Source organism: Sarcophilus harrisii, chromosome 5, assembly GCF_902635505.1.
Source record: "Sarcophilus harrisii chromosome 5, mSarHar1.11, whole genome shotgun sequence".
Taxonomy (NCBI): domain Eukaryota; kingdom Metazoa; phylum Chordata; class Mammalia; order Dasyuromorphia; family Dasyuridae; genus Sarcophilus; species Sarcophilus harrisii.
In genome coordinates this window covers 205,088,897-205,115,495 of record NC_045430.1, presented here as the reverse complement: position 1 = coordinate 205,115,495, position 26,599 = coordinate 205,088,897, and the positions used below count along the sequence as shown (strand labels likewise).

General features: G+C 37.3%; 1 protein-coding gene across 5 annotated transcripts in view; it reads right to left on the bottom strand.

Moving 5' to 3' along the window:
* DPP6 (dipeptidyl peptidase like 6) overlaps positions 1 to 26,599 on the bottom strand; it is a 1,318,691-nt gene that overhangs the window by 26,144 nt on the left and 1,265,948 nt on the right. For all 5 annotated transcript variants that reach the window (XM_031941254.1, XM_031941257.1, XM_031941253.1 and 2 more), the window contains exons 18-19: positions 12,264 to 12,362; positions 2,270 to 2,339 (exon numbers count right to left, since the gene is read on the bottom strand). In XM_031941254.1, the coding sequence (XP_031797114.1) occupies positions 2,270 to 2,339; positions 12,264 to 12,362 (169 nt within the window). The remainder of the gene's footprint in view (positions 1 to 2,269; positions 2,340 to 12,263; positions 12,363 to 26,599) is intronic.

Here is a 26,599-nt window from a genome sequence, read left to right as displayed (position 1 = left end):
TTGCTTTGGAGTAAAGAGGAAGTTCCAATCCCATCAGATATTTATGAAGTGCATAATTTTGGGCAAGCTATCTTACTTCTCTCAGCCTCAGTTTTATCATTTGTAAAATGGAGTTCTTACAAGAGTTGTCATAAGGATATAATATATATAAATAGTTCCATCAATGTAGCTGTTGAGTTGTTTTGGTTTTTGTCAGACTCTTTGTGACTCCCTTTGGGGTTTCCCTGGCAAAGACACAGGAGTGGTTTACTATTTCCTTCTCCAGCACGTTTTACAGATGAGGAAACTGAGGTAAACAGGGTTAAGTGATTTTTCCAAGGTCCCACAGCTAAACTCTGGGGCTGCATTTAAACTCAATTCTTCCTGATTCCAGGCTTGGCACTGTATCTACTGTGCCACTTAGTTGTCCATATAAATGTCCACTATTATTATTTCTATATATAGAGAGAGTGAATACCTTTGTAATATTGACATCAAAGGATTGGTTCAATGCCCTCCTTAATAATACTGCTTCCCAATTTTGGGTTGCAGCCCATTTTTTGGTTGTCAGTTTCTGCAGAGGGACAATAAAAAAGTCTTAGAAAAAGAAGGATTACCCCAAATTGACTGGGAGCAGGGATGGAAGGAACAGGAAGGAAAATGATTCCTTGATTATCCATTAGCTTCTCCTTCTTTCTTACTCTTTGTCTTACTCAGGCTTTATAAGACTTTACTTCTAAGATATTAGAGGTTGGCAGTTAATCCCTTTGTATCTTTCTACCATTGCTATGTACATGGTCTACAGGATACTTGATTCTCCTAAGTTTAGTCACTCTTTTCTTACCCTTTAGAACATCTAAGACAAGACTAGATTATGCTAAAAAGGAATCACAGGATGTGCCACAGGAAAGACTCTTAGAGTTCTAGAGCCATAATTAACTAAACCTGGACCTGAGCCGATTAAATTGTGAGGTAGAATTAGGAGACGGGTTTAGCAACTCAGAGGACAGGCCTACCACTGAGATGTCCCAGGAGAGTCCCTTGCTTGAAATGGAGTTAAAGGTGAAGGAGGGTTCCTAAAAAAAGGTGGCAAGGAGGTTGGGACCCTAGGAGTAGCAGATAAGGGGAAGTTATGCCCCTCTATCATTGGAGGACCACTAGGGAAAATCAGGAAAAAAAGAGAAAACATTGGGAACAGATCTCACACTAGTAAGAGCTTTTCTAGTGCAGTCTCTAATAGTTACAGAAGTCAAATGACTTTACTAGAACTCTCTCATTCCATACTAAACATTCAAAGGAACATTTTTGTATTATTGTGATTATTATTATATTTGAATTACATCATTTAAAAATAGTTCCTTTTTATTTTACTTTCCTTTTAGGACATGAATGGTGTCCGTTTCAGATCTACAGCAAAGAAAAGATGAGAAGGAATTATCGAATAAGTTAAAAGTTCCTCCCCCCACCCCCACATTTTCCCATACTTAGTGATTAAATTATAAGGGATGTGATTTAACTGTCATTATATCCAGACGTGGTCTTTGAATGAAGCTCCAGAGCATTCATTTCAAAAAGAAAAGTGAGGGGGAAATGACTTTTCTGGTAATTTAAAAGGCCTTCCTTCTGGACTCCCATTGCTAGAAAACCGGGTGGGGTAGGGTGGGTAGAGCTTCTACTACAGAGATAAGGGTTAAAAACCATGGGTCTAGAGAATCAGAGGGGCCTTTGGTAAGTGTGAAAATCTTCTGAATAAAACCATCCCCAAGGGAGGAGGAAGAAAGATGAAGAATGTATTAAATCAATCCAGAATGTTAGGAAACTGGGTTAATTTTTCTTTGGCAACTATAACTCCGTCTTTGGGGCCATGCTGTGAACCTGCCTTACAGGCGAGGTTATCTCATAATAAAGTACTTTTAGAACTTCAGTAATTAAACCCTTTTGGATAGGACCCAAGCACAGCCTGAATTTTGTTCTCTGGGCTTACAGCAAAGTTGGCACTTGTAATAATGGCTAGCCAGGAGTGTTCTCTTCTCATAAGTGACTACTAGAAATTCTCCTTCATCCTTGACATGGTGGCACAGGGTCCCACTTAAGGGGGAGGTGAAAAATCACCAGGGGGAAGAGACCAAGGCAGGCTTAGTCTCCTTTCTTCTTTGAGGACTTTGGGCCCTGGCAGAAGAGAGTTTTAAATGAATGAGGAGATCTTTCCTGACATTTCCTGGCATTTTCCCAATCATTTCTCATCTCTTCCTTAAAGAGTTCACCCGTGAAAGGCGGTGGTCATACTTACACTACCAGGAGCAGAGGATAGTGGGTGGTATCCGTGAAGGTGGCCGGCTTTAAGATCTGCATTGGCAATACTGGGTGGGAACAGACAAACATGTTAACATTTTAGTGACTGATAGATGATAGACATGGTTCATAATTAAATAGCACTTTATATTTGATGAAACACCATCCTTGCAACAGTCTGTGAGGCAGTTAGTGCTTTATACCTATTCTTAAGATGAGAATATTATGACTCAGAGAGGTTAAAAAGCCTGTCCTTGGTCACACAGCTTACTTCCAGGTACCTTCTTTCTGTAATCTTTCTGTAAAATGTCATTGTGCTTAGGGTAGAACAGAGGGAGCTGTTTGTTTAAGTGTTCATGGGACTTTAGGATTTAACTTCAGGGAGCATTTTGATTTCAACCATCCATTCATTCACTCAACACATGTTTATTAAGTGCCTACTTTTATGAGGCAGCTAGGTGTCAAAGTGGATAGGTAGTCCTAGAATTAGGAAGAGAAGAATTCAAAGATAGCCTCTGACACTTACTTATTGCGTGATCCTGGCCAAGTCATTTAATTGCAGTCTGCCTCAGTTTTCTCATCTGATAATAGTAGCATTCATCTCCCAGGTTTGTGACAATAAAATGAGTGTTTTGCAAACCTTAAAGCTCTCTGGAAAGTATTATCATGATTGTCACGCAGCTACCTAATCAATAGTCTTAACTCACAGGGCTGACTAAAGGATAGCAGACTAAGTTCTAATGTTTCCTTCTTGTTTGCAGGATAAAATGCCGAATCTTCTTTTGTCTTGTCTTTATCTGACTTCAGCCTTCCTTCATAGGCTTACTTCACATTATCAATACTGTTTTTCCAGTTTTTCCAAACTTGTTTTCTTTGCCTGGCCTTCTATCTTCTATCTCTTTTCCAAGGGCTGTCTATGTCTAAAACCCAATCTTTTCTTACCTTTTGTCTCCAAGAAGTTTTAGCTTCCTTCAGTGCTTGTCTCAAATGTCTCATCCCTCAAGGATACCAATCTGGATCCCCATCTCCTGTCCCTATATATCGGCACTAGCCAGTCCTCTTCCTGGAATGTTTTCATCTTCACATGTCTACCTCTCAGAATCCTTGATTTCAGCTTCTACTGGGAAATCCTTCCCAATCCCTTTAACCTTTTCCACATTTACACTGATATAAGGTATCATATCTTAGATGTACTGATTTATTTACAAATTGTCTCCCTCATTAGAATGTAAACTCCTTAATATCTGGGACTATTTCCTCTTTTTTTTTCCTTTTTTTTTGGGTCTTTGGGAAAATTTCAAGGTTCATGAATCCTAGGTTATATTAGTAGATTAGATGACAGTGTTGGAGGCTCTGGATATCCTGGAGGTAGAGTAGTTGGAAGGAGTTAGAGGACCTTTGTGTCTCCCATCTCCTTCAAGCTGGAGAGCAGCATAGCAATCTGAATGAATTCTTTCTTGCTTTGCTCTGCAGGTGAGAAAAGGCAAGGGGGAAGATGCTCCTGGTGGAATTGCTGCACTTTGGATGGGTTTTGGGTGGCCTGGGGCCAGGGAAGACAGGGAGGAGGTAAGGAAAGAGGGCACAGCTGCTTCCAGGTGCTTTTGGATTGTCCTAATTGGTTTCGGGGCCAAAGCAATAATAGGAATAGAACAAAGAGAAAGATGAGAAATATTGTAGAGGCAGAATTTTAAAGTTTGACTAGAGTGCAAAGGTATGAGAGAGAGAAGAATTAAGGATCAAAGCAAAGTTTTAAGTGAGGAAAATTGGGCAAATGGTGGTACTGCTGGGGGAAAGAATGATGTCGGAAGAGAGGACTTTTAGGGAAAGATTATAGGCTCAGTTTTAAACATGTTAAATGTATGTATATGGGAAGAATACAGGTAGGTCATGGAGGTAGAGTTATACTGTAGGCAATTTCAGGCCTGAATCTGAATACAGATCTCATTATGTGACTCTTTTCAAAGTTACTCACAGTCTCCCACTACTTAACTTTCCAGCTTATCATGCCTTCTTGTACTTGGTACATCCTTGAAACATTATTTCTTTGTTTCTCTCTCTCCCTCCCTCCTTTTCTTCTTTCCTTCCTTCCTTCCCTCTTTCCTTCATTCTTTCCTTTCCTTCCTCCCTCCCTTCTTTTCTTTCCTTCCTTTTCTACAAGAGGCCTTTCCTAATACTTTCATTGGTAAAGGCCTCCCTCCAACAGACTTCTTTAGCATTTTATTCTGTACTTGTCTAATGCACTTATCACATATTATTTGGAATTATAGCTCCCTGGTTTTGTATCTTATCTCCCTACTAGGCCATAATTTCCAAGAGGGCAGGATCTGTACCTTATCTAGACTTTATATCTCCCCAAGAATCTTTCACAGTATTCATACTGCATTTAATAGCTTAGCAAATGCTTGCTGAATTGCAAAAGACTGACCTGGTTATAGAGTCAAAAGGACTGTTTAGGGAATAAGGAGAATAATCAAGAGAGTGGATATCTAAGAAGGGAAGGCCTTGCATTATGGTGGAAGGGGCTAAGGATCAGAAGTCATCAGAACAACTGGGGCTCTTCTGTGAGCTCTGTCATCAGCTTATTGTTGGACCACAAGTAAGTCACTTCACTTTGCTGTTCATTTTCATCATCTGTAACCTGGGAATAAATATACCTGTGCTCCCAAATCTACAAGTTCATGGCAGAGATTTGATGAGCTCATGTATGTGGATGTACTTTAAAAGGGAGAAGATGTAACAAATGTGTGGGTTTATTAACAGCAACATCCCAGGCAGAAAGAAACGAAAACCCTTAGGGCTCCATGAGTCACTTTGTCATGCATGGCTTGCACAACACACAATTAAACATCTTCCCATCTCTGTTATTTTCCCCTTAGGCAGCAGTGTCAGTATCCCAGCTGGGAATCAATATTTGAAGGGATTGGGGGAGAGAGAAAAGAAAACAGATCCTGGGTGATATAGGGACAAGGAAGAGAGAGGAGGAAAGGACAAGGGGGGGAGAGATGTCTATGGACCAAAGCAAGATAGCAGTGATAATTGCTGGATGGATATTGAGAGCCCTACTCTGTGCCGGAAGGGATACTTGAAGGTGGTCTGGTTACCAGCCTCTGAAGCCCCAGCTGTGCCTTGTCACTATCCAGGGTTTTTTGGATCTATTCCTCAGGCTAGTGAAAACTGCCTTAATAATAAAATAAAAAATAAATAAAAAACCCAAAGACCAACTACAACAAATTTCCCCACTGGGTTCTTTCTCCCCAAACAAAACTCTACAAACCTTCCTTCTTAAATTTGGCATTTGTTTATTGATGGTAAATAGAACCCAGATTACCAAAGGCTTAGCAATTAACTCAGAATTAGTGGCATTTTCAATATGATTAATATACAGGTTCACCACAGGCTAGACACGTTTGCTTGGCAATCATTTTCTGACACAGGGTCTAATTACTTATTCCGGTTGAATGCTAATGCCTTGCAAATTGGATCAATGGCCCTGGGACAAGCAGAAAGGCTGGGGATAGACTTTATCATTTAAATATCCATAAAACATGGACTGGGCTGCTTCTGCTACTGATAAGCCGAAGGGCAGACCTTGGAAACTGGGCCCAGTGGCCAGAAAAATAGCTTTAGATTCCAGAAGAGGGTTCCTTAAGACTTTCTCTTTATCTGATCAGAGCTTTGTATAATCCAACACAATAAAACAAGAAAAACTAATTTTTTTGGGGAGGGGGGAGGTCAGGGGAACCCTTTGAAACCTTTAAGGTCACTTTCACCATGTTTTTATTTTATCATTATTCTTTTTTTTTTTTTTTTTTTCTGTACTCTTTAATGACTCATTATTCCTGTACAGCTGAGTCCTTGCTGAACAGTGTCTTTCTGAGCATCATATCACAGATGGAAAAACCAATTAGACATACCTGAGCAAAAACCAATATGGGGGGGTCACCCCTAAACCTTGCCATATAAAACCAATGGTCTATGTGGTTGAGTTACTTTGTCATGAAAAGAAACCGAAAGACTCTGGTGGCCCACACTTCTATTAGGAAGAGAAGTTGGGACCTAGGTGAGATCACACCAAGTGCTTCAAGTTCCATACAGCCTCTCCAATTCCTATCCTTGGCGACCGAAGCACAAATAGATCCTTTGCCTCCGATTCCTCCTGCCCTGTGCTCTCCCTTTTCTTGGTCCTCCTGGACCTTTGCTTGTGTGGCGCAAAAGACACCACTTTTATTTTCTGATAACTGGTTTAACTCTATTGTGAAAACCTCTTTTAAACCCCCAGAATACTAGAATAGATTGGGACAGATATTCAATTTTTGGAGTGAAATTAGGTTTCAGGTAAATGAACACCGAAGTCATTGTGGTTGATACTGCTCAAATGTTTTTGACCATGGGTGGGGTCTTAGCATCCTTAAAGAATACCTTTTTTTCATCCATCATCTGGCTGCTTCTTCCTGGCAGACTGATTCTACATGTGAATTTTACATGTGCAGATAGATGGTCACTTTTATTCTTAAAATACTAAAGTCAGGTGATCTTTGGGCAGCGATTTCCCTCCTACTCTTCAGGGTCATCACGACTCTAGAATAAGCTGTTTAATATGCTGTGAGATTTAAAGATCTTAAGAAATTCTCAACTGGATTATAAATGATTCTTGGTAGATGATGACAGGAAAAGGAGGCCTATATTTCCTGTGGGAAAGAAAAAGGATTTCTCTTCATTGTTTCTCTCTCTCTCTCTCTCTCTCTCTCTCTCTCTCTCTCTCTCTCTCTCTCTCTCTCATATTTATTTATGGCAAAGAAATGGGAAGTTAATTGGGAAAGGCAATATAGAGTAGTAGAGAGCACATGATTGTGAATCAGGACAATGGGGTTTTAATCCTGTCTCTGCCCAGGACAGCTACTTTCACCTTAAAATATTATTATTTGATTCCATGAATGTGTTAATATATAAATATTCCAGATGAATGTCCTGCTCTCTATGAGAGATCAGAGAATCCACTGAAAATGCCTAATACAGTAACCACTGCCAGTTTTCAGGACCTAATTCCTAAATAAATCAGTATATAATCTCATTATTAACTGGAATGATTGGTGAATGTAGTTCTTCATTAGTTATTGTTCAGTTGCCACAGTAAGTTAGCTAAGGCCAGATTTGAATAGAAGTCTTCCTGATTCCAGGACCAGCACTGAGTCATCTAGTCTTCCCGGTTCTTTATTAGTTGAATCTATTGAGTAACTGAGGATAAACATGAAAATCCTTTTTGTTTTTCAGCTTGTTAGGAAAATTTTTCTAAAATATCAAGAGTCCACAAACTTTAGGAAGTGAAATTCTATTTTTGCAAGTCTTTATCACACCAAAAACAAGCATTGGTTATATGCAAAGCACTGTGCTATTGAATTCTGCCTTCCTTCTGTTGATTATTTCCCATTTGTCCTTTATATAACTTATTATATAAATTTTATTTATATAACTATATACATAGTTGTTTGCAAGTTTTCTCCCCTCATTAGCTTATGAGTTCTTTAAGGCAGGTGCTGATTTTTGCCTTTCTTTGTATTCTCAGAACTTAGCACAGTGCCAGTATACAATAAGTGTCAAATATGTGCTTATTCAAAGGCTGAATGGCATAGAAAGGACAATATTTAAAGGACTTATACTCTATTTTAAGATGAAGAACATTACTAAGAATATATATGACAACACAATGTAGTATAGGTTAAGTACCAGATAATTAGTAAATATCACAGAGGCCATGGGTGTTCAGAGGAATGAGGGATCATTATAGATTGGTGAAAATATTATGGAGGAGGGATATTAAGTAGCTTTTAAAGGATGGATAGAAGAGAAGAGAGCATTTAAGGCAAGGAGTGCCTTTAAGATATGAATATATATATATATAAAATATGTATATATACATGTATATATGTGTCCATATATGCATGTGTCTATTGTATACACACATATATGTATATGTGTATATATGTCTATATACACACACACACATACACATAAATACATTTTCATAGAGGACCAATGATATTATGGGGTGGTATTTTTATTTGCATATAAATTGGATTTAAGTGAGGCAAGGTTATACAGAGTCATCAACTTCTCTTTTTCTTTCAGAGATATCAAAGGTCAGTGTCAAGACAAGTGCTTGATGATGGCCTGGGATGCAGTGGGTGACACTGGCATCTTTGATATGTAACAAGCTCTAAGCACTCCACAGAACCTGCATTAGCTGCCTTCATGGCTGTTGTAACAAACTGTTCTCATCCACCCATTCTACTTGGACAAGTCTTTACATGCTTGGGGTAGACATCCCCTAATTCACTGACAGATTTAGGCCTGTTGGTTACCTTAAATCTCAAAACTGTAGGGAATAAGGTGAAAAACAATTTGGTTGAAGATGAATGAAAAATAACTGAAGAGATACTGTAGTATAGGTGTCTATAACTTAGGAAACATGAGCTTATTAAAAAAAATATTTTGATAGTGAATCCTTTGTACTGTATACATGGAAATGGTCTTTTTTTTGTCCATGTATTTAAGTTCAAAATGAATAAAAATATTTTGATAACTTTATTTCAATATAATAAGTATCTTTTGTAATCTTATATATTTTGTTTCATTCTTTTAACATTATCATGAGAAGGGGTCCATGGGTTTTGTCAGACTGTCAAGGGGGTTCCTGACAAACAAAAAGGCTGTTTCTTGGCTGTAATAGGGAAATACAGGAATAGCTCATGAAACATTTAAAAGCTGGCTAGTCCTATTATGGCAATGATAGTAATGGGGAACTTCAACCCATAGACAATCTCTGAAGTACTCTGTATGCCCAAATAGCTGGTAAATTCTTGTTTTGCTTTAATGATAATCCATTATTCAAAACAAAGAGGAACTAATAAGGGGAACTACTATTTTGGATCTGATTATGATCATTAATAATGATCAACTTATTGCTGAAATAGGAATGACAGGAACTTTGAGGTCAAGACTTATTCTTCTCTCACTCCTCAAAGGACTGCTTAGTTTGTATGGCTTAAGGTTCTCCTGACAATCTAATAGAAAGTTTTCCTAGTTTTGAATATAACCCCTCTTCCTGTATTTGAGGCAATGATTCCACTGAGCTGTCATATAAATTCAGGCAGTTATATCTCTAACCAAAGGATGCCCAGCTAAGTGATCCTTTAAGCTCTCCCTCAGGCCCTTTATAAATATTTACATTACTATCACTTCTTTTCAGCTCACGTGACTCTCCATTGTAGAATTCTTTTTTGTCAGGTATCAAAGAGTATCTAACAATCATAGGAATAACTATATCCCAGTTGCAATGGCCAAATAGCCAGTCTTCAGCAGGAGGCTTTAGTGGGGAATAGATTAATTGATATGTTGCTATTGCCTCTGACCACTGATCATTTAACTGTCAGGGTCTCCTGTTCTCTGATGTAGCTATGCACAAAAGAGGAAGGAAAGACTAAAAGGTGATATCAAGGACTTATATGTCACTTATCCTGTGACAGAGCTATTACTGCGTAGCCCTTTGATATATGTTATACCAAGAACCTCAAGGAATTTACTATCCAGCTCAACATGCAATATTTGCTCCATGGACACATACAATGCAAGGGACATAAATGATAAAACACATGGGGAAAGTCACCCAGTTTTGTTTTCTGTGTTTTGTATCCTTAATTCCGGGTACAGGGCTTTGCAGTACTAAATAAAACATTTTTAGTGTTAGAGGTTGATCAGAGGAGTTCCCCAATCAACTTGATGAGATTATAAGTAGGTGAACCTCTGTTTGGGTTGTAAAGATCTCCCTATGGAGGGTATGAACATGCCCACTGACATCTTGTAGAGAAGATTAAAGACATCTGGCTAAGTCTCAGTGACTGGAGCTGCCTCCAAGGTGAGTTGGTTGGTTGAAAGTCCCCTGTAGTGCCTCCTGAAAAATAAATTTCATTGATAGGGACTGCCTCAAAATGAATTAATTGGCTCCTGCTCAGTTGGGGGAGCTCCTTTTATTCTGGTCTAGATTAGGGAATCTTCATTGAGGATTGTGCATCTCATTCTTTCCCCTTCTGCCTCCCTTACAGAGAACTTCCTAGAATACAGCTGGTAGATAAGGTGGGTTCCCTCTCCTCCAAAAACTATTAATCACAGACATAAGTTCTACTGTAACAATTATATGATCATTGAGTTCATTTGAATAGTACAGATCTAAATGAAAGGGTTGACCAGGAGCTGCAAAGGTGGACCACCCTGGGATAGTCCAGGTTCTCAGATGGTTTCTGTAAGGTGAGAGAGGGTCTCACAAGAATGCCCGCATGTTGTCTGTGTAGCTACTCCAAGCATGGTTCCCTTCTGAAGGGATCTAAGTCCCACCATATATTTCCCTCTGGGGAAAAGGGATTCACTTGACTGCTAAGGTATTGTTGCAATCTTAGATCTGGTTCCTTTATGAGGACAGTATTAAACAAAGAGTAGTGCCAAATTAGAGGACATTAGGATTTTGTTTTTAAAAAATGATCTTAGACAAAGAATTATGATTATTTATGAGAGTCTCTTTTCTGTTGGCTGACAAAATCTGTCTCATATGTGATAAATACATTTGTTTCATTGAGTGTTTGTATGGATCTGAGGACCCACTTATCCATATTTCTGAAGATCCAGAGATGAGCTATATTCAATAACTATGTCAGAGCAAAGTTTTGGTGAGGGCTATATGAGCCAGAGATTGACTTTTTAAAACTGCTCTAAGAATGAACCTGGTTTGTGAGAACCCCAGAATACATTGAATCAGAATGAAAAATAGCCAGATTCCTTGGAACTGTACTGCCATGCCACAAAGATATCTCATTTGTTTTTTGCTCTTTCTTTCTTTCAAAACATAGCTCAGCCATTTTAGTAAGAGGAGCCAGCCAAACATCATCTTAGAAAACCATGTTTTTCTTTCTTTTTACCCGTTGTTCATAGACTCAGTATGGGAAAGATAATGGAGTTCTCATTATTGGCAACATCCAATTGTGGTTAATGATGGCTATAATGTTTTTGCTTTTGTTATCTTTTGTATCTCATATTATACCTTGTGGCTAGTAGATACTTAATAGATGTTTAATTGAATTGTTTATTAAGTCGAATTTGTTGGTGTGTGTGTGTGTGTGTGTGTGTGTGTGTGTGTGTGTGTGTGTGTGTGTGTGTGTGTGTGTGTGTGTGTGTTTGTATCAACCAAGCTCTTTTTTGGTTCTAAATCTATGATCCATTCACAGAAATAATTCAGAGAGGGGCCTGGAGTGTGGTGAAAAGCATTGAATGAAGTCTTGTCTGTGCTGAAGTGCAGGTGATGGAGGGATAACTAAACAAAAATGCCCACTAGACCGCTGGAGATGCTGAACTAGAATCCAATAGAGAAGTCAAGTTTAGAATGAGGTATTGGGAAATGTCTTCTTAGGAGTAATAGCTGAAGCTGGAAGATTTTATCTTCAAGGAAGAAAATTTAGATAGAGATGAAGAAAAGCCAAGGACAGAATGTTGGGGTCTATCCAAGTATGGAGGATGAGAAGAGTAACAGAGGCTATTGAAGAAGCAGTTAGAGAGATTGGAACAGTGTATGAATGTCATAGGGAGGAAAGAGTATTAGTCTTATCTCAATGAGATGGTAAACTTATGGAAGAGAGGGGTCTCATGTTTCTCTTTTATGCCTTGTAGTGTCTAGCATCATTCTGGACAGGTCTTGAATGTTCAATAAATACTTATCAATTGATACAGTCAGTAGAATTCTTTTTTGTGCCTCCCAGAATCTCTTCTTGGCTCCAGAACGCCCCCCTCCCCCAAGAACTCATTTCCAGCTGTGTGGAGAGCAGAGACTATCATTATTGGGATAATATAGTATTCTTCCATATAAGTCATTAGACTTCTACTGACAGCTGAATCATTTCAGAGCAGGAATAGTAATGAAAAATGAGAAAAAAAGAAAACCCAACACTTACTGTAATCTTCGATCTCGATACTTCTGTATTCAATTTTAGGCATCTGCCGGTCACTAATAGTCTTCTGTACATGGGCATTTACTTCCAGCTCGAAGATTTCTGAAAAAGAGAGGAAATAATGATAGCTAGAATCACACTGAAACTGTTTCTTATAAGGAGCCCATTTTTCACTTAGAGGATCATAGATTTAGAATTATAAGGTCATTTAATGCAATCATTTCATTTTAAAGATGTATTAGAGAGGTCCAGAGAGGTTAAGGAACAGATTCAGCATTCACACCCAGATCTTTTGATTCCCAATCAAGTGATTTTCTACCAGACTACATTACCTCTGTTTACTTAGTCATACGACTATCAGAAAAGCTAAACATGCTTCTCATGTCCATTAAATACACTTACTAAGGGTAACGACCATCACAAATTTGGAGAAGACTGGAATATCAATTTTTCCCAGGAAAAATTCATTTAAATTCCTCAATTCAACTAAAAGATATCCTGAAAAGTTATTTGATACCTCATGGGTTTTACTTATCCATTTCTTGCTTTTGTCCATTTTAGCGCCTTAAGAGTAAGGCTTGAAGTGGACTGGGATGAGGCAGTTTGTTTTATCCTAGTCTGACTCAAGCCTTATCTTAAAAGGGGGGCCCTAAAAAGTCTCAGGCATTCCAATTGTTTTTAGCAATACCTGAAATAATTCCACTATCTTTTAACACTGGCCAATGTTAAATATGTTCTTAAAACCAATCACCCTAAATCTTCCCCTGCCCATTTCTGCAATTGGACTGATCTGTTAACTATTGTACTTATATCTCTAATTAAAAAGATGCTCAAAGAATCCCACTTCTTCTTTTAGGTTGGTGGGTACTTGTTCACATTTTAACTGGGAAGAAAAAAAATCAAATGAAAATATACCAAGGCAAGCAGCTTGCCCATTTGTCAAATCAGTTTGAAACAGCTGAGTTTCAGGAATGCTTTAAAGAGTGCATCATCCATCATAGGCAATGCAAGAGCCATTAAATCATCCTCTGACAAGCATTCTCTCAAAAAGCAACACAATCACCACATGAGCACACGTGGGGAATTATTCCTGCCTGCATGAAGTCCCCAGAAAGTTAAACTTCACATTATGATAGGAAAGTTTTAGAAAGAAATGATTTTCATCCATGAAACTGATATATAGCTCACTGAGGTCACCCACAGATCCTTATTGTTATTTCGAAGTGTGTAAAACCAGAGGAGATAATGGTACTCATGTCTATATTATAGCAGTATGATGGATTGAAGAGTAAAAAAATTCAGTTAGTCATCTGGTAGTATTTCCTACGTCAATGGCTCCTCCAACCTTTGCCTTAGGTTTACCGTACATGTATCTAATTAACCCTTATCCACTTCTTCATGTAACTGCATAAAATAGTACATGTTTTATCCTGTTACTCTCCTCAAAAACCTCCCTTGACTCCCTATTTCCTCAAGGACAGAATTCAAACATATCTGAAATTTAAAGCCTTTCACAAATTGAATCCAATCTACATTTCAGGTTATTTGCACATTATCCTTCCCCCACTCCAAGTATTATATGGTATAAACTAAGTTGCCTACTTTCTGTTCTTTTTATAGGATATTCTATCTCCTGATGGAGGCTGTTCCTTGGCCTAAAATGTTCTCTCTAGCTCAAATCTTACTTCCCATTAGTGACCTTTTTTGATCTACCTAATAGATAATGCCTGCCTTTCCCATGACCAAATTATTTCATATTTAATTATATATATTTGTGTTTCCCAAGAAGATGTAAATTTCTGCATACAAAGAACTGATGTCAACAATGTATATTTTTCTATGAATGAGTTTAAGTTGGAGGAGATCCCTCTTTCTGGGATGCTGTTTACATTTTAAGTCTCACCCAGGAAATGGGCAATCATACTAAGTAGTTGGAAGGAAGGAAACAAATATTTATCAATATATATATATATATATATATATATATTCTCAAGGGATAATTGTTTAATGAGACAATATGCAAACAACTACCAACAAAGAAAAGACATACAAGAAACATTGGAAATAATCAAGAAAGGGAAGCTCTAGGATTGAAGTGAATCAGGAAAGACTTCCTACAGAAGGTGAAATTTTAGTTGGGATTTCAGTTGGGATTGAAGTTGGGACTTCCCTTTTTTTTATTATAGCTTTTTATTTACAAGATATATGCATGGGTAATTTTTTAACATTGACCCTTGCAAAATCTTCTGTTCCAACTTTTCCCCTCCTTCCCCCCACCATCTCCCCTAGATAGCAGGCAGTTCCATACATGTTAAACATATTAAAGTATATGTATACATATTTTTGCTGCACAAGAAAAATCGGACTTAGAAATAAGGTAAAAATAACCTGTGAAGGAAATAAAAAATGCAAGCAGACAAAAACAGAGGGATTGGAAATCCTATGTTGTGGTTCACACTTATTTCCCATAGTTCTTTCGCTGGGTGTAGCTGGTTCTCTTCATTATTGAACAAATGGAACTTATTTGGTTTATCTCATTGTTGAAGAGAGCCACATCCATCAGAATTGATCATCATATAGTATTGTTGTTGAAGTGTATAATGACCTCCTGGTTCTGCTCATTTCACTCAGCATCAGTTCATGTAAGTCTCTCCAAGCCTTTCTGTATTCATCTGCTGGTCATTTCTTACAGGACAATAATATTCCATAACATTCATAAACCACAACTTATTCAGCCATTCTCCAATTGATGGGCATCCATTCAATTTCCAGTTTCTTGCCACTACAAAAAGGGCGGCTACAAACATACAGGTCCCTTTCTCTTCTTTAGTATCTCTTTGGGATATAAGCCCATTAGTAACACTGCTGGATCAAAGGGTATGTACAGTTTGATAACTTTTTGAGCATAGTTCCAAATTGCTCTCCAGAATGGTTGGATGCATTCACAACTCCACCAACAATGTATCAGTGTCCCAGTTTTCCCATATCCCCTCCAACATTCAGCATTATCTTTTCCTGTCATCCTAGCCAATCTGAGAGGTATTTAGCGGTATCTCAGAGTTGTCTTAATTTACATTTCTGATTAATAATGACTTGGAGCATCTTTTCATATGGCTAGAAATAATTTCCATTTCTCCATCCGAAAATTGTCTGTTCATATCCTTTGACCATTTATCAATTGCATTTATCACTATATTAAATACTTTAAAAATATTATTTCATTTGACCCTGACAACCATTCTAGGATGCAGGTGCTATTATTATCCTCATTTTTTTAATGTTGAAGAAATTGAGACAAAGGTTAAATAAGGTGTCCTGGGTCACACAGCTAGAAAGCATCCAACACTGGATTTCTCAGCTCCAGCTTCAGTGTACTAGTCTGTGCCACCTCACAGCCAGTCCATTTCACCTCTGCATTAAATGGAGAATTTTCTTTCCATTACAGCTTTAATAGAGCAGAATGAGATCTGCTCTGGGAGTTGAGAGACAGAGTCTAGTTCCAGCTTTATCTGTATTTGTTAAGAGATTGCAGCCAGACCAAGTGTCTCTTTTACCTTCCTCAACTAGCAAATGAAAAAACTAGAAAAGATTATTGCTAAGATCTTTTCTATTTCTGGGTCCCTGTCCTATTTACACAATATTTCCCATTTCCATGACATTGCCTTTGAGGACTTTATTAATATATTAAAGGTCCCCAAAAATATCAGAGTCTAGTGTTATGCCTCTTAAAGATATCTTTCTCCATCTTTGTAACAACTGATATAAAAGGTGAAGGCTCCTGACTCTTGTGTTATAAGATTTCAATAGAAATGGGGACTACTAAACTTCAATGAGGATATAGGTGGGTACATTTTGATTTAGAAAACCACATATTAATATTATCTCGGTCTGATTATGTTTCTATTTATTTTGTCTGATATTTCTCAGTTATATTTTAGTCTGGCTCATTCACACTTCGCAGAGCTGTGGACAGGCTGCTGAATCTGCTTTAAGACACAGTCTATCCCAGTTCACTTCTTGCCAACTGCCACCCTCCAGAAATGGTGAATTGTGTTATACTCTTCTTCTTCTTTTTTTTTTTGTCCTTTTCACCCTTCAATTCCATCTCACATATGTGATTGAATATATTGGAACAATTCATAAGGGCACTTAACAAATAGGAAAGGTTGCTTCATCTGCTTCTGGGAATATAATTCAGTTGAAGAAAACATATGTACATATATGCATGCATAGGTCTGCATGCACAGACACACATATTCTCTGCCTCTATGTCTCTGTCTCCCTCCCTCTCTCCCTTTCTTCCCCCTCCCCCTCTACCTATTTCTCCCCCACCCCCACCTCTCCCTCTCTCTTCTTTTTATAGTTCAGCCAATCCCCTTCCCCCCCCCAAAAAAAAAGACATGGAAAAGGATCTTGAGAGCTTCTTTACCTCATCCATTCTGAGGTCTCACAGATCTCAAGATACTCCAACATCTTCTCCATGAGGAATACAAGTCAGAGAAGCAGGTTTCAGATGCTGGGTAGTTTATTAACAAATAATGTAACTTTGGGCAAGATACTTTCCTTGTTTCTTTATCTGTAATAAGATGACTACATAATTTCTAAAGTCCTTTCCTGCCCTAGATCTTAGAGATAGCTAGGTCATCAGGAAGGTTCAAATTCTACCTCAGACACTTATTAGCTGTGTGACCCTAGGTGAGTCATCTGGACTTTCTCTGCCTCAGTTTCCTCATCTGTAAAATGTGGATAATGATAGCATCTACCTCATAGGGTTGTGGCAGGGGACCAATAAAATCATACTTGTAGAGCACTTTGAAAACCTTAAAGGCCTATATAAATGCAAGCCATTCTGTAACACTCTGGTGACCTTAATGGCAAAATTAAACCGAAACCAAACAAAAAATCATGAACCATTTATCTCATCTGTCTCTGCAAAGAAAACTCTCAGCAGATAGTGGCAAGATTAATAGTGCCATTGATGAAGCACCAATAAGTATTGACCTAAGCTACTTTTTCCTCCATGCCCAAACCATAGAAATAGTCCCAAATCATGCATATACATGCTGTAGGAAACCCAGCAGCATGGCCCTCAGACCACTAGGAAGTCTATGCAAACCATGCCTTCTCCAAATTAATACATTTGTCAACAAGACAGTACTTGCTGGGGCAAACAGGAGGAGATGGCATTCCCATGACGGGTAAACTATTTAAAAAAAAATTAACAATGGCTGGTGCTACAAAGAGGAACAAAAACAACTCAAAATGGTTATCAAATGACCAATGGAATCATTTGAATAAAATGAAGTCCATCTCTCAAAGAAGGCTTCTTTGGCTATGTTGTCATCACATCAAGCTCAATTTGCTCTCTGTACATTTTTACTTTCTCACCATTTCCCCACACCCATTAGAATATAAACTCTTTGAAAGTAAGGATTATCTCACTTTTATTGGCATTCTCAGTGATTCACCCATTTTCTTGTTCAGTTGTGTTTTGACAGTTTATTTTGCATTTGATTTTTACAATAACATTGAGAGGTAATTGTTCTTATCCCTATTTTACAGGTGAGAAAACCGAGACAGAGAAATTAGGAGACTTTTCCAGGATCACATAACCAGTAAGTGTCTGAGATCACATTTGAACTTGGGTCTTTTTCTCTCTAGTTGAGTTCTTTTTGGAGGGAGTTTTCTTGGCCAAAGATATTGGAGTGGTTTCATTTCCTTCTCCAGCTCATATTACAGATGAGGAACCGAAGCAAATAGGATTAAGCAACTTGTCCAAGTAACACAGCTAGTAAGTGTCTGAGACCAGATCTGAATTTAGGAAGATGAATGTTCCTGGGGCTCTGTGCACTAGGGCATCACCTAGAGGTTTCATAATAGGATTAATCCATGTTCTGTCTGTAGGGTCTGTCTCCTATTTATGTCTTTGAGAATATATATATATATATATCCCTGTTGGCATGTTTGCCTTTCTGACCATCTCTGAATTTATTTGCATTTGTCTTTCTCCCCTCTTCATTTTGTTCTTTTAAATCTCATGTTCTGTCTCTCTTACTCTGTTCCTAGCCTCTGGAACCAGTAATACTTTTGCTTTCCTGATACTAAGGCATCAGAATGCAAAGTTGTTCCTTTCTGCTAGGGGTGGATTTCCTCTTGCTTTTAAATAGAATATGTTATTAATTCCTTTAAAAAATTACATTTATTGTTGAGGTAAGGGATCGCCTTCCCTATCCAGAATAAGTCTTTCATAACAACTGAGAAAAAATAGGGTACAAGGACTATATTTTACAGCATATGTAACTCTCTTTTCTCATAATTCCTTACTTCTCTCCTATAAGGTATATTTCATAATCTGTTATCAGGAACATCTGTTTTCTCTTTACTGAGAACTGAATTTCTTTTTAGTGATTTTTAAATTTTCTTTACTGTAATCATTAGACATACATATATGTATATAATATGTATGTGTGTGGGTTTATTTATTTCACTCTGAATTGGTTTATATAATCTCCTCTTATTTCTGATTCCCTCACAATTTTTCTCATTGTACAACAACATCTTATATTCATATGTAATAATTTTCCAGTCATTTCATAATCAATGATAGGGAAGGAAGGGAAGGAATAGAAAGAATAAACTTTTATTAATTACCTATTATGTACCAGGCATTATGCTAAGCACTTTTTACAAATATTATCTCATTTGATTTTTACCACAATCATGGGAGGTAATTGCTCTTATTATTCCTATTTTATAGGTGAGGAAACTGAGACTTAGAGCAATTAGGAGACTTTTCCAGGGTCACACAGCTAATAAGTGTCTGAAGTCACATTTGAACTTGGGTCTTTCTCATTATAGACCCAATATTCTATCCATGGCACCCCCTCTAGTCGCCCAAAATTGGCATTCATTTTGTTTCAAGTTCTCTTTCAGAGAGAATGTTGTTCTCAATACTTTGTTTGGTCAGTCTGAATAGCTTGCTGACTCTCAGAGAGGTAGTGCTCCAAAGGACCTTTGAAGTAAATCTAGCCTAAGTCTCTCCCCTTAAGATTAGGAAAAATGAGTTACAGAGAGGTTGACTTGCTCAAAACCAGCCAGTTAATTAGGGTTTCCTTCATCTTAATAGCTATGGCAAGAAGTGAAAACATGGCTAAACCTGGTAGTACTCAGAAGACCATTTTAATGCCAGAGCCAGCTTTTGTCCTCCACTATCTATGGTTATTCTGGGGCAGGCACATGACTTTCAGGCCCTATCCTCTAGCCAGCCATGAGCTTGTCTTTATCGGACCAAGGGTTCTTGCCTATTTTATATTCATGTCAAAATTTTGGAGTATTTCAAGTTCAAGAACATTTTAAAAAGTTTGTAAGGAAAAGATTTTTTGGTTCATATTCTTTGTAAAGATAACAAATGCTCATCTTCAGTGGCACAACCACCACGATGTTGTGAAAATCAGAAAATTTAAGTCAGGAGATTCTAATTTTGGCTTCTGTGCTGAATCCCTTTTGTGACCTTGAACTAGTCCCTTACACCTTCACAAGTCTGAGTTTTAAAGTAAGAATAATAATACCAAATTAATTTTCCTTACAGGGTTGTGATTGTCAACTGAGACAATGGTGGCCAAAGAGTTTAGAAAACATGCAATGTGCTCTAAAAAAATACAAGGTACCATCAGGTCTGACTGGCTTGAAGAATGAATGGATGGTGCCTCAAAGACTGCTTCTGGATCATTTTGAGCTTTTCTCTGTCTCTCTCTCTTTGTATTTCTGTACCAGGCTTTGTTCCAGCTCTCTACCACAATGCCAAACACTGAGAAGTCCTTAATAAAAGGCCGGATGGCAGCCTTTTTGATGAAAATATCATAGGCACCAAATGAAAGGATGGTTTTCTTAAGGCTTGCCAGAGAGTTAGAGCCAGGGTTTGGGTCTCCTAACCCACAGGCTAATAATGTTCTGTCTGCTTCCTATGGCAAAAAAATACGCTACAGAGGTTAAATAGCCAGCCTCTGAGTCAGAAGGACCATAATGAAAGTATAAGTCTTTCACTTAAGTCATTCAGCCTCGAAGTGCCAGGCAACAGTTTAAAATTATTGCTAGAAAGGTACCAGTTCGTCTGCATCAGAGAAATCCCTTATGGGGTCTTCCTATACTGATGAAATCCTAGTATTTTGCCCCCTTCCAACATTCCCCTCCTCCAATTTATAGATCAGATCTCACAATAGGTAAAAATCTCAAACAGGACACCCACTTAATACAAGATATGACTATTAACATGAACTGGAGGAACCATTTGTTGTCACTGTAATAAATTAAATAATCCAAATCAGCAAAACACTGTTCTTTTGGAAACAGGAAAGAGCTTTAGACCAAAGACTTTGCTGATATTCATTACAGGATGATTTTATACAAGTGACAAATATTGCACCAAAACCCCCACCAAATCTCTGCTTAACAAAGAAGCCTGTACCTAGTCTCACTTCTATCAGTTAATGTTCCCAGACTTTTCAAGATGGAATGGACTTTCTTACCTTTACATGAGAAAATAGAGGCTCAGAGGAGTGGCTATTCCATCAAAGTTACAATGTTGGTTAGTGGAAGAGTTAGGATTGGCTAGTTTCTTTAAATTTTTTTTTTTTTTTTTTTTGTTGTTGATTGGCTAGTTTTACATAATGAAGTGGAAAGTCCTCTGGCCTGGGAGTTAGAGCACCTTGAATGAACTCCATACTCTGTCACCAATTATCTAACATCTCTAACATTGAGTTTCTTCATTTCTAAAAAGAGGGTCATGGATTTGATGATGGTGGAAGAAGTTCTGTCTCTATCTTTAGAGGATCAGGTTTCAAAACTTATCTTTGATATTATCTGTGTAACATTGGGGCAAATTACTGGCCTCTCTGGGTCTCAGCTTCCTTATTGATGAAAAGAACATCTATAAAATTATTTGATATTGATTAAAAATGGAAGTCTATGTGGCACAATGGATATAATGCCAGCTCTGGAGTCAGGAGGACCTGAGTTCAAATCTAGCTTCAGACTCTTACTAACTGTGAGACCCTGGGTAAGTTATTTAATGCTGTTTGACTCAGTTCCCTCATCTGAAAAATAAACTAGAGAAGAAAATGGTAAACTATTCCAAGATCAAGAAAACCCCAAATAGGATCATGAAGAATGATATGACTAACTGACCAAAAGAAAAAAAGTAGAACAGCTAAGGTATACAACATCAAAAGAAAATAAACACAATGTTCTATAAATCCAAAGAAACCAACTCCTGGAGTATATGACCCAAAAAGAGGAAGCAAATAAAAAAACCCCAAAATAAGAACCACCAAACTCTGCTGAGAAAACTGGAAAACACTCTAAAGAGATTAGGACTAACATTTCGTATCACATACATAATAGACGCCACGTGGATACAGGATCTGTAACAGCCTATGTCACAGATAAGACAGAGAAGAACTATGAATAGGGGAAGTTCTTGAACTAAAAAGAATCACAAGAAAGAAAATGGATATATCTATTATGTAAAATTGAAAAGATTTTGCACAAACAAAATCAGTATAGTTAGAATCAGAAGGAAAAGTTAACTCAGAAAGAAATCTTTGTAGCAATTTTCTCTGCTATCCAATATTTGCAAAGAAATGATTCAAATATACAAGAACAAGAACAATTCTTTCAATAGAGAGTAAAAGGATATGGAGAGACGGTAATCAAGGAAAGAAATACAAGCAATCAACATCTATTTCAAAAACACATCACATCACTAATGCCAAGAGAGATACAAATTAAAACACTCTGGTTTTACTTCACACCCATTAAACTTGCAAAGATGGCCAAATAGGAGAACAGGAAGATAGGAACATTAATGCAATGTTGGTGGAGCTATGGATTGGTCCAGTCACAGTAGAAAACAATTTGGTACAATACTTCCCAAATCACTAAACCTGAGTGCTATGATTTGAACCCATTATTAGCCCAGTGCCCCCAAAGGATTAAAAGAAAGAAGAAAAATTAGTAACAACACTTCATGTAATAACAAAGAACTAGAAACTTTAGGGGAATGGCTGAAGAAATGATAGCATGTTAATAAACTATCACGTTGTAAGAAATGATGAAAGAGTGGAATTTAGAGAAATGAGGGAAGAATTATTCAAACTGAAGCAGAGTAAAGTAAGCAGAACTTGAGAACAATTTATATCATGATAACAACATTGTAAAGAAGAACATCTTTGAAAGAAAGAACTATGATAATTGATTCTAACTATGACTCTAGAAAGATGTTACTCACCTTTTGACAGAAGTTATGTTTTTGAAGTGCAGAATAAGACATGTGTTTTCAGACATTGCTGACATATGATTTGTGTCAAAGTTTATTTGTCACAAGAGTGGGATTAAAAATTATAAAGCTGATTTTCTTGTGCAGCATGACAAATATGGAAATATGTTTAGAAAAACTGTACATGTATAACCTATGTTAGATTGTTTGCTATCTATGGGAAGAAGAAAAATTTGAAACATGAGGTTTTGCAAAGGTGAACGTTGAAAATTATCTTTGCATGTATTTGGAAAAATAAAAAGCTATTAAAATAAAATTAAAAAACTAAAAGGTATTGTATTTAAAACAATACTTAAAGTGATACAGAAAACATAGAAATGAATATCACTTTAGTACTTAGTTTCACAAAAGAAGTTCAGAGGGAGATGAATAAGAAGGATGACTTCAAAACTGTTGAATTTATCATATGCTTAAACACAAGCTGTATAAGATAGAAATTCATAGTTTCATATATCTATTCTATTATCCATTTGTAAAAATGTTAATGTAGGGCTTGTCAGATTAAAAAATCGAAAATTAAAATTAAAACATGAAGGACCTGGACTATATTGCCTGTGAGGTTCCTTCTAGTGCTAGATTTATGATCCTACAATCTCTTAGTTTTCTTGATAGCTCTAAAATCTTAGCCTAAGTTTTGATATGACAAGCACAACAGGGGTATACCCATGGTGTTTATAATAATCCTAATAAGGACCTGACTTAAGTGTATTTTTCATGAATATATATTTTTATGTTGCTGGCAGGCCTTTTTGGAATGAATACAACACAAAAACACTAAATGTAGTTCTTGAAGGTAAAATTCTACACCGAAGGCATACTTTTGTTTAGGTTCCTTATTAAGTCAGGTCGGCCTGGAGTGAATGAGAATACAGCCATGTCTTCAAAACATTCCCACTACCAATTACAGCATTCCATAAATCTGACTTTACGTGGGTACGCACAGGGTTATAATTGCTCACTAGCTATTCAACATGGCCTTGAATAGTTGACTCGTCTCTATTGAAATCCTCCCCTTCACAAGAAGCACTAAAAGCAACAGACTATTAAATGTAGTTAAATATTAGGCTTCTCATTTAATGATTGCCCACACAACTGGTTTTATCAGCAGAGAGCGGGCTGTCACACAGGGGAGTTTAGTTAAGCCACTTTATTTGTCCCCATAATTGCATCCAAAGAGGGCAGGAGCAAAGCTGAGGAAATAAGAAAAGATTGGTATATTCCCTGAACAGCTCTTCTTTTGGCTTTTAGGACCATGGGGACCTCCAGTCTGCATCAGACAAATGACTATTCCTTAATTAAATGTGAGCCCCCTCTAATATTTGATGCAATTAGCCATTATCAGATTTGGGTACAGTGAGAATGCAGAGACAAATGCCTGCTAAAGGGAAATGCCTTCATCTCGGGCAACCAATGTGTCCTAGGTAACTTGGATCATTAAATGTATCAAGGCATGCTTCATAATTATTCCTATCAATCAAAGGGAGAAAGGGGAATGGGGTACTAGAAGGAGAAATAGATAAGGAGTCAGAACTGGATTTGAATTCTCTACTACTTACTGTCTATGGTAGCTTAACCACTCTCTGTCTCATTTTCTTCATCGATAACATGAACAAGGTTGGATGTCAATAAGGACTTGCTGATCTAATATTAGGCCAGGGATGTACACACATACACACACACACACACACACACACACACACACACGAGTGTTTACAATAGGGAAGGTCCACGGTATGTTCAATATGATATTTAATTTTTTTCTTCTTTGAAGAGAGTAATGGTCCAAATGTACCAAAGTCCAATGTAACCCTTGTAAAAAGACTAAGCAGGACTTAGAACAAATAAGGGATCAACATTTAATTCTTAAGAAGAGATAGTGTAGTACCTACGGTTGCTTTACATTTGACAAAAAGCCTTTGATTACTCTTTATTTTATGCTTTAAAAATCAAATGCTATTACATCCTGATAACACCTTCTGCTAAGTTTATAAAATGTGGTACAGAATACAAGACTCCAGATGTATTCTGACTAGGGCAGAATATAATGGAAAAATCACTCTGTCATTCTAGATGGAATGATTCTATTACTGTAGTTTAAGAGGAACTTTTTCACATTATCATTAATACTAACTACTGCTACTGCTGCTGCAGCTATTATTACTATGCCTTTACCACAGCACACTATTGACTCATGTTGAGTTTATAGTCCTCCTGATGCTTTGTTTCCCTATCCAAACTATTATTTAGACATATCCCCTTTATCCTACTCTTGCTGATAAATTAAATCTAAATCTACATTTATTTTTAGTGGTCTATGTAGTTAACATAATCTCTCCTAGACTTCAGAAATCCTAGGTCATCACTTGTTTGCTGAATCTTTTTTAAATCACCTATAAACATATCACATTTAACACATTTGAAACCAAACTCATTCCCTCTCCCTCTCCAAACCCTATTGCAAATATCCTTATTCTTACTGAGGGCACCACTATTCTTCTGTCACTCAGGTTTGCCATTTGGGAGTCAACCTTGACTTTCATCCCTCTTCTTCAATTCCCTTTGAATCTTTTTGACTGTACTTCTACAATATTTTTTACATCCATTCCTTTCTATCACTTACCAAGTCATATCCCTAATTGTGCATCTTTACCTCTCATCTGAACTATTGTAATGACCTCCTAAGTGGCCTTATTATTTCCAGTCTGTCCCAAATTTAATTCAATCTCTACACAGCTACCAAATATTCATGGGGAGAGGTCTGATCATGTCATCTTCTTTCTCAAAAACCTTTAGTTATTGCCCACTGTGTCTAGGATGAAATATTAATTCCTCACTATGATTTTTAAGGCCTTCTACAATCTGACTCCATTCTACCTTTCCCGCCTTATTTCAACCCATTCCTTTTCACACACTCAATGTCTTAGACAACCTGGACTACTAACTATCCTTGAACTCCATATGAAGGTATGAACCTTCATCCATTCATCTGTTCCATTCCCCATGACTAGTATATATTTTCTCTTTCCTTCTCCCTCTCATAATCTTTGATTTCTTCAAGTCTCAGCTTAAGTAATACCTCCTCCATGCAGCCTTCTCTGGTCTTAGTTGTTAGTACTTGATCCATCCTCAAATCACCTGATACTTTATATATTTGTGTATGTTGGGAAATTGCTCTTTGGGGCCAGTTTTTGTTTTGGTATCCTTAGTAGCTATGGTAGTACTTTGGATACAATAGATACTTAATGAATATTTATTGAATTAAACCTAATTAAATTTTATTTTTATTAGATTTGACATATTATTCTAGACTCTTAAGACCCTTAAGAATCCAGATTCTGTCATTCAACATATCCACCACCTTTTCTTTTAACACAGGAGAGAACATTATTACACTTGCTCCATGTCTTTTCATTATGCTTTGGGTCAACTTTGAGCTTTCTGAGGTCATAGTGTATGACTGGGATCTTTCAAACTACTGTATAATTTTATAAATGTGATCCATCCTACTCTTTTCCTCTTGTTCACCCTTGCCCAGCTTTTTCTCTATTTTTAATGCTTAGATAGCTAAGATATAAATACTGAAAGACATATTAACTCAGCGAGCTTCCCATCCAACTTGATGTCACAATAGAGGCAATATAAGGCAAGTTAGTACAATTGTCATTATTTTCTTTTCAGAGATCAATAATTCGGTTAATAAGCAATAACAGAGTGCCTACCTTGTGACAGGCACAGTTTTAAGCACTAGGAAAAGAGAATGCAAAGACAGGCAAAAGACAGCCTTTGCCCTGAAGGAAGGCTTAGAGATGTTAAATATTTGCCTGGAGTCATAATTAACAGTAAAGTTAAGACTCAATCCTAATTCTCCTAATTCCAGTCTAGCACCCCATCCACTGTGCCAGGGAGACCCTATTTCTTGTTGTGGACCAAAAAAGGTAACTGGGCAAAATAATAATGAAGGCTCATGAATAAGCTTCCAGGAGCTGCTCTGTCATGAAACACATAT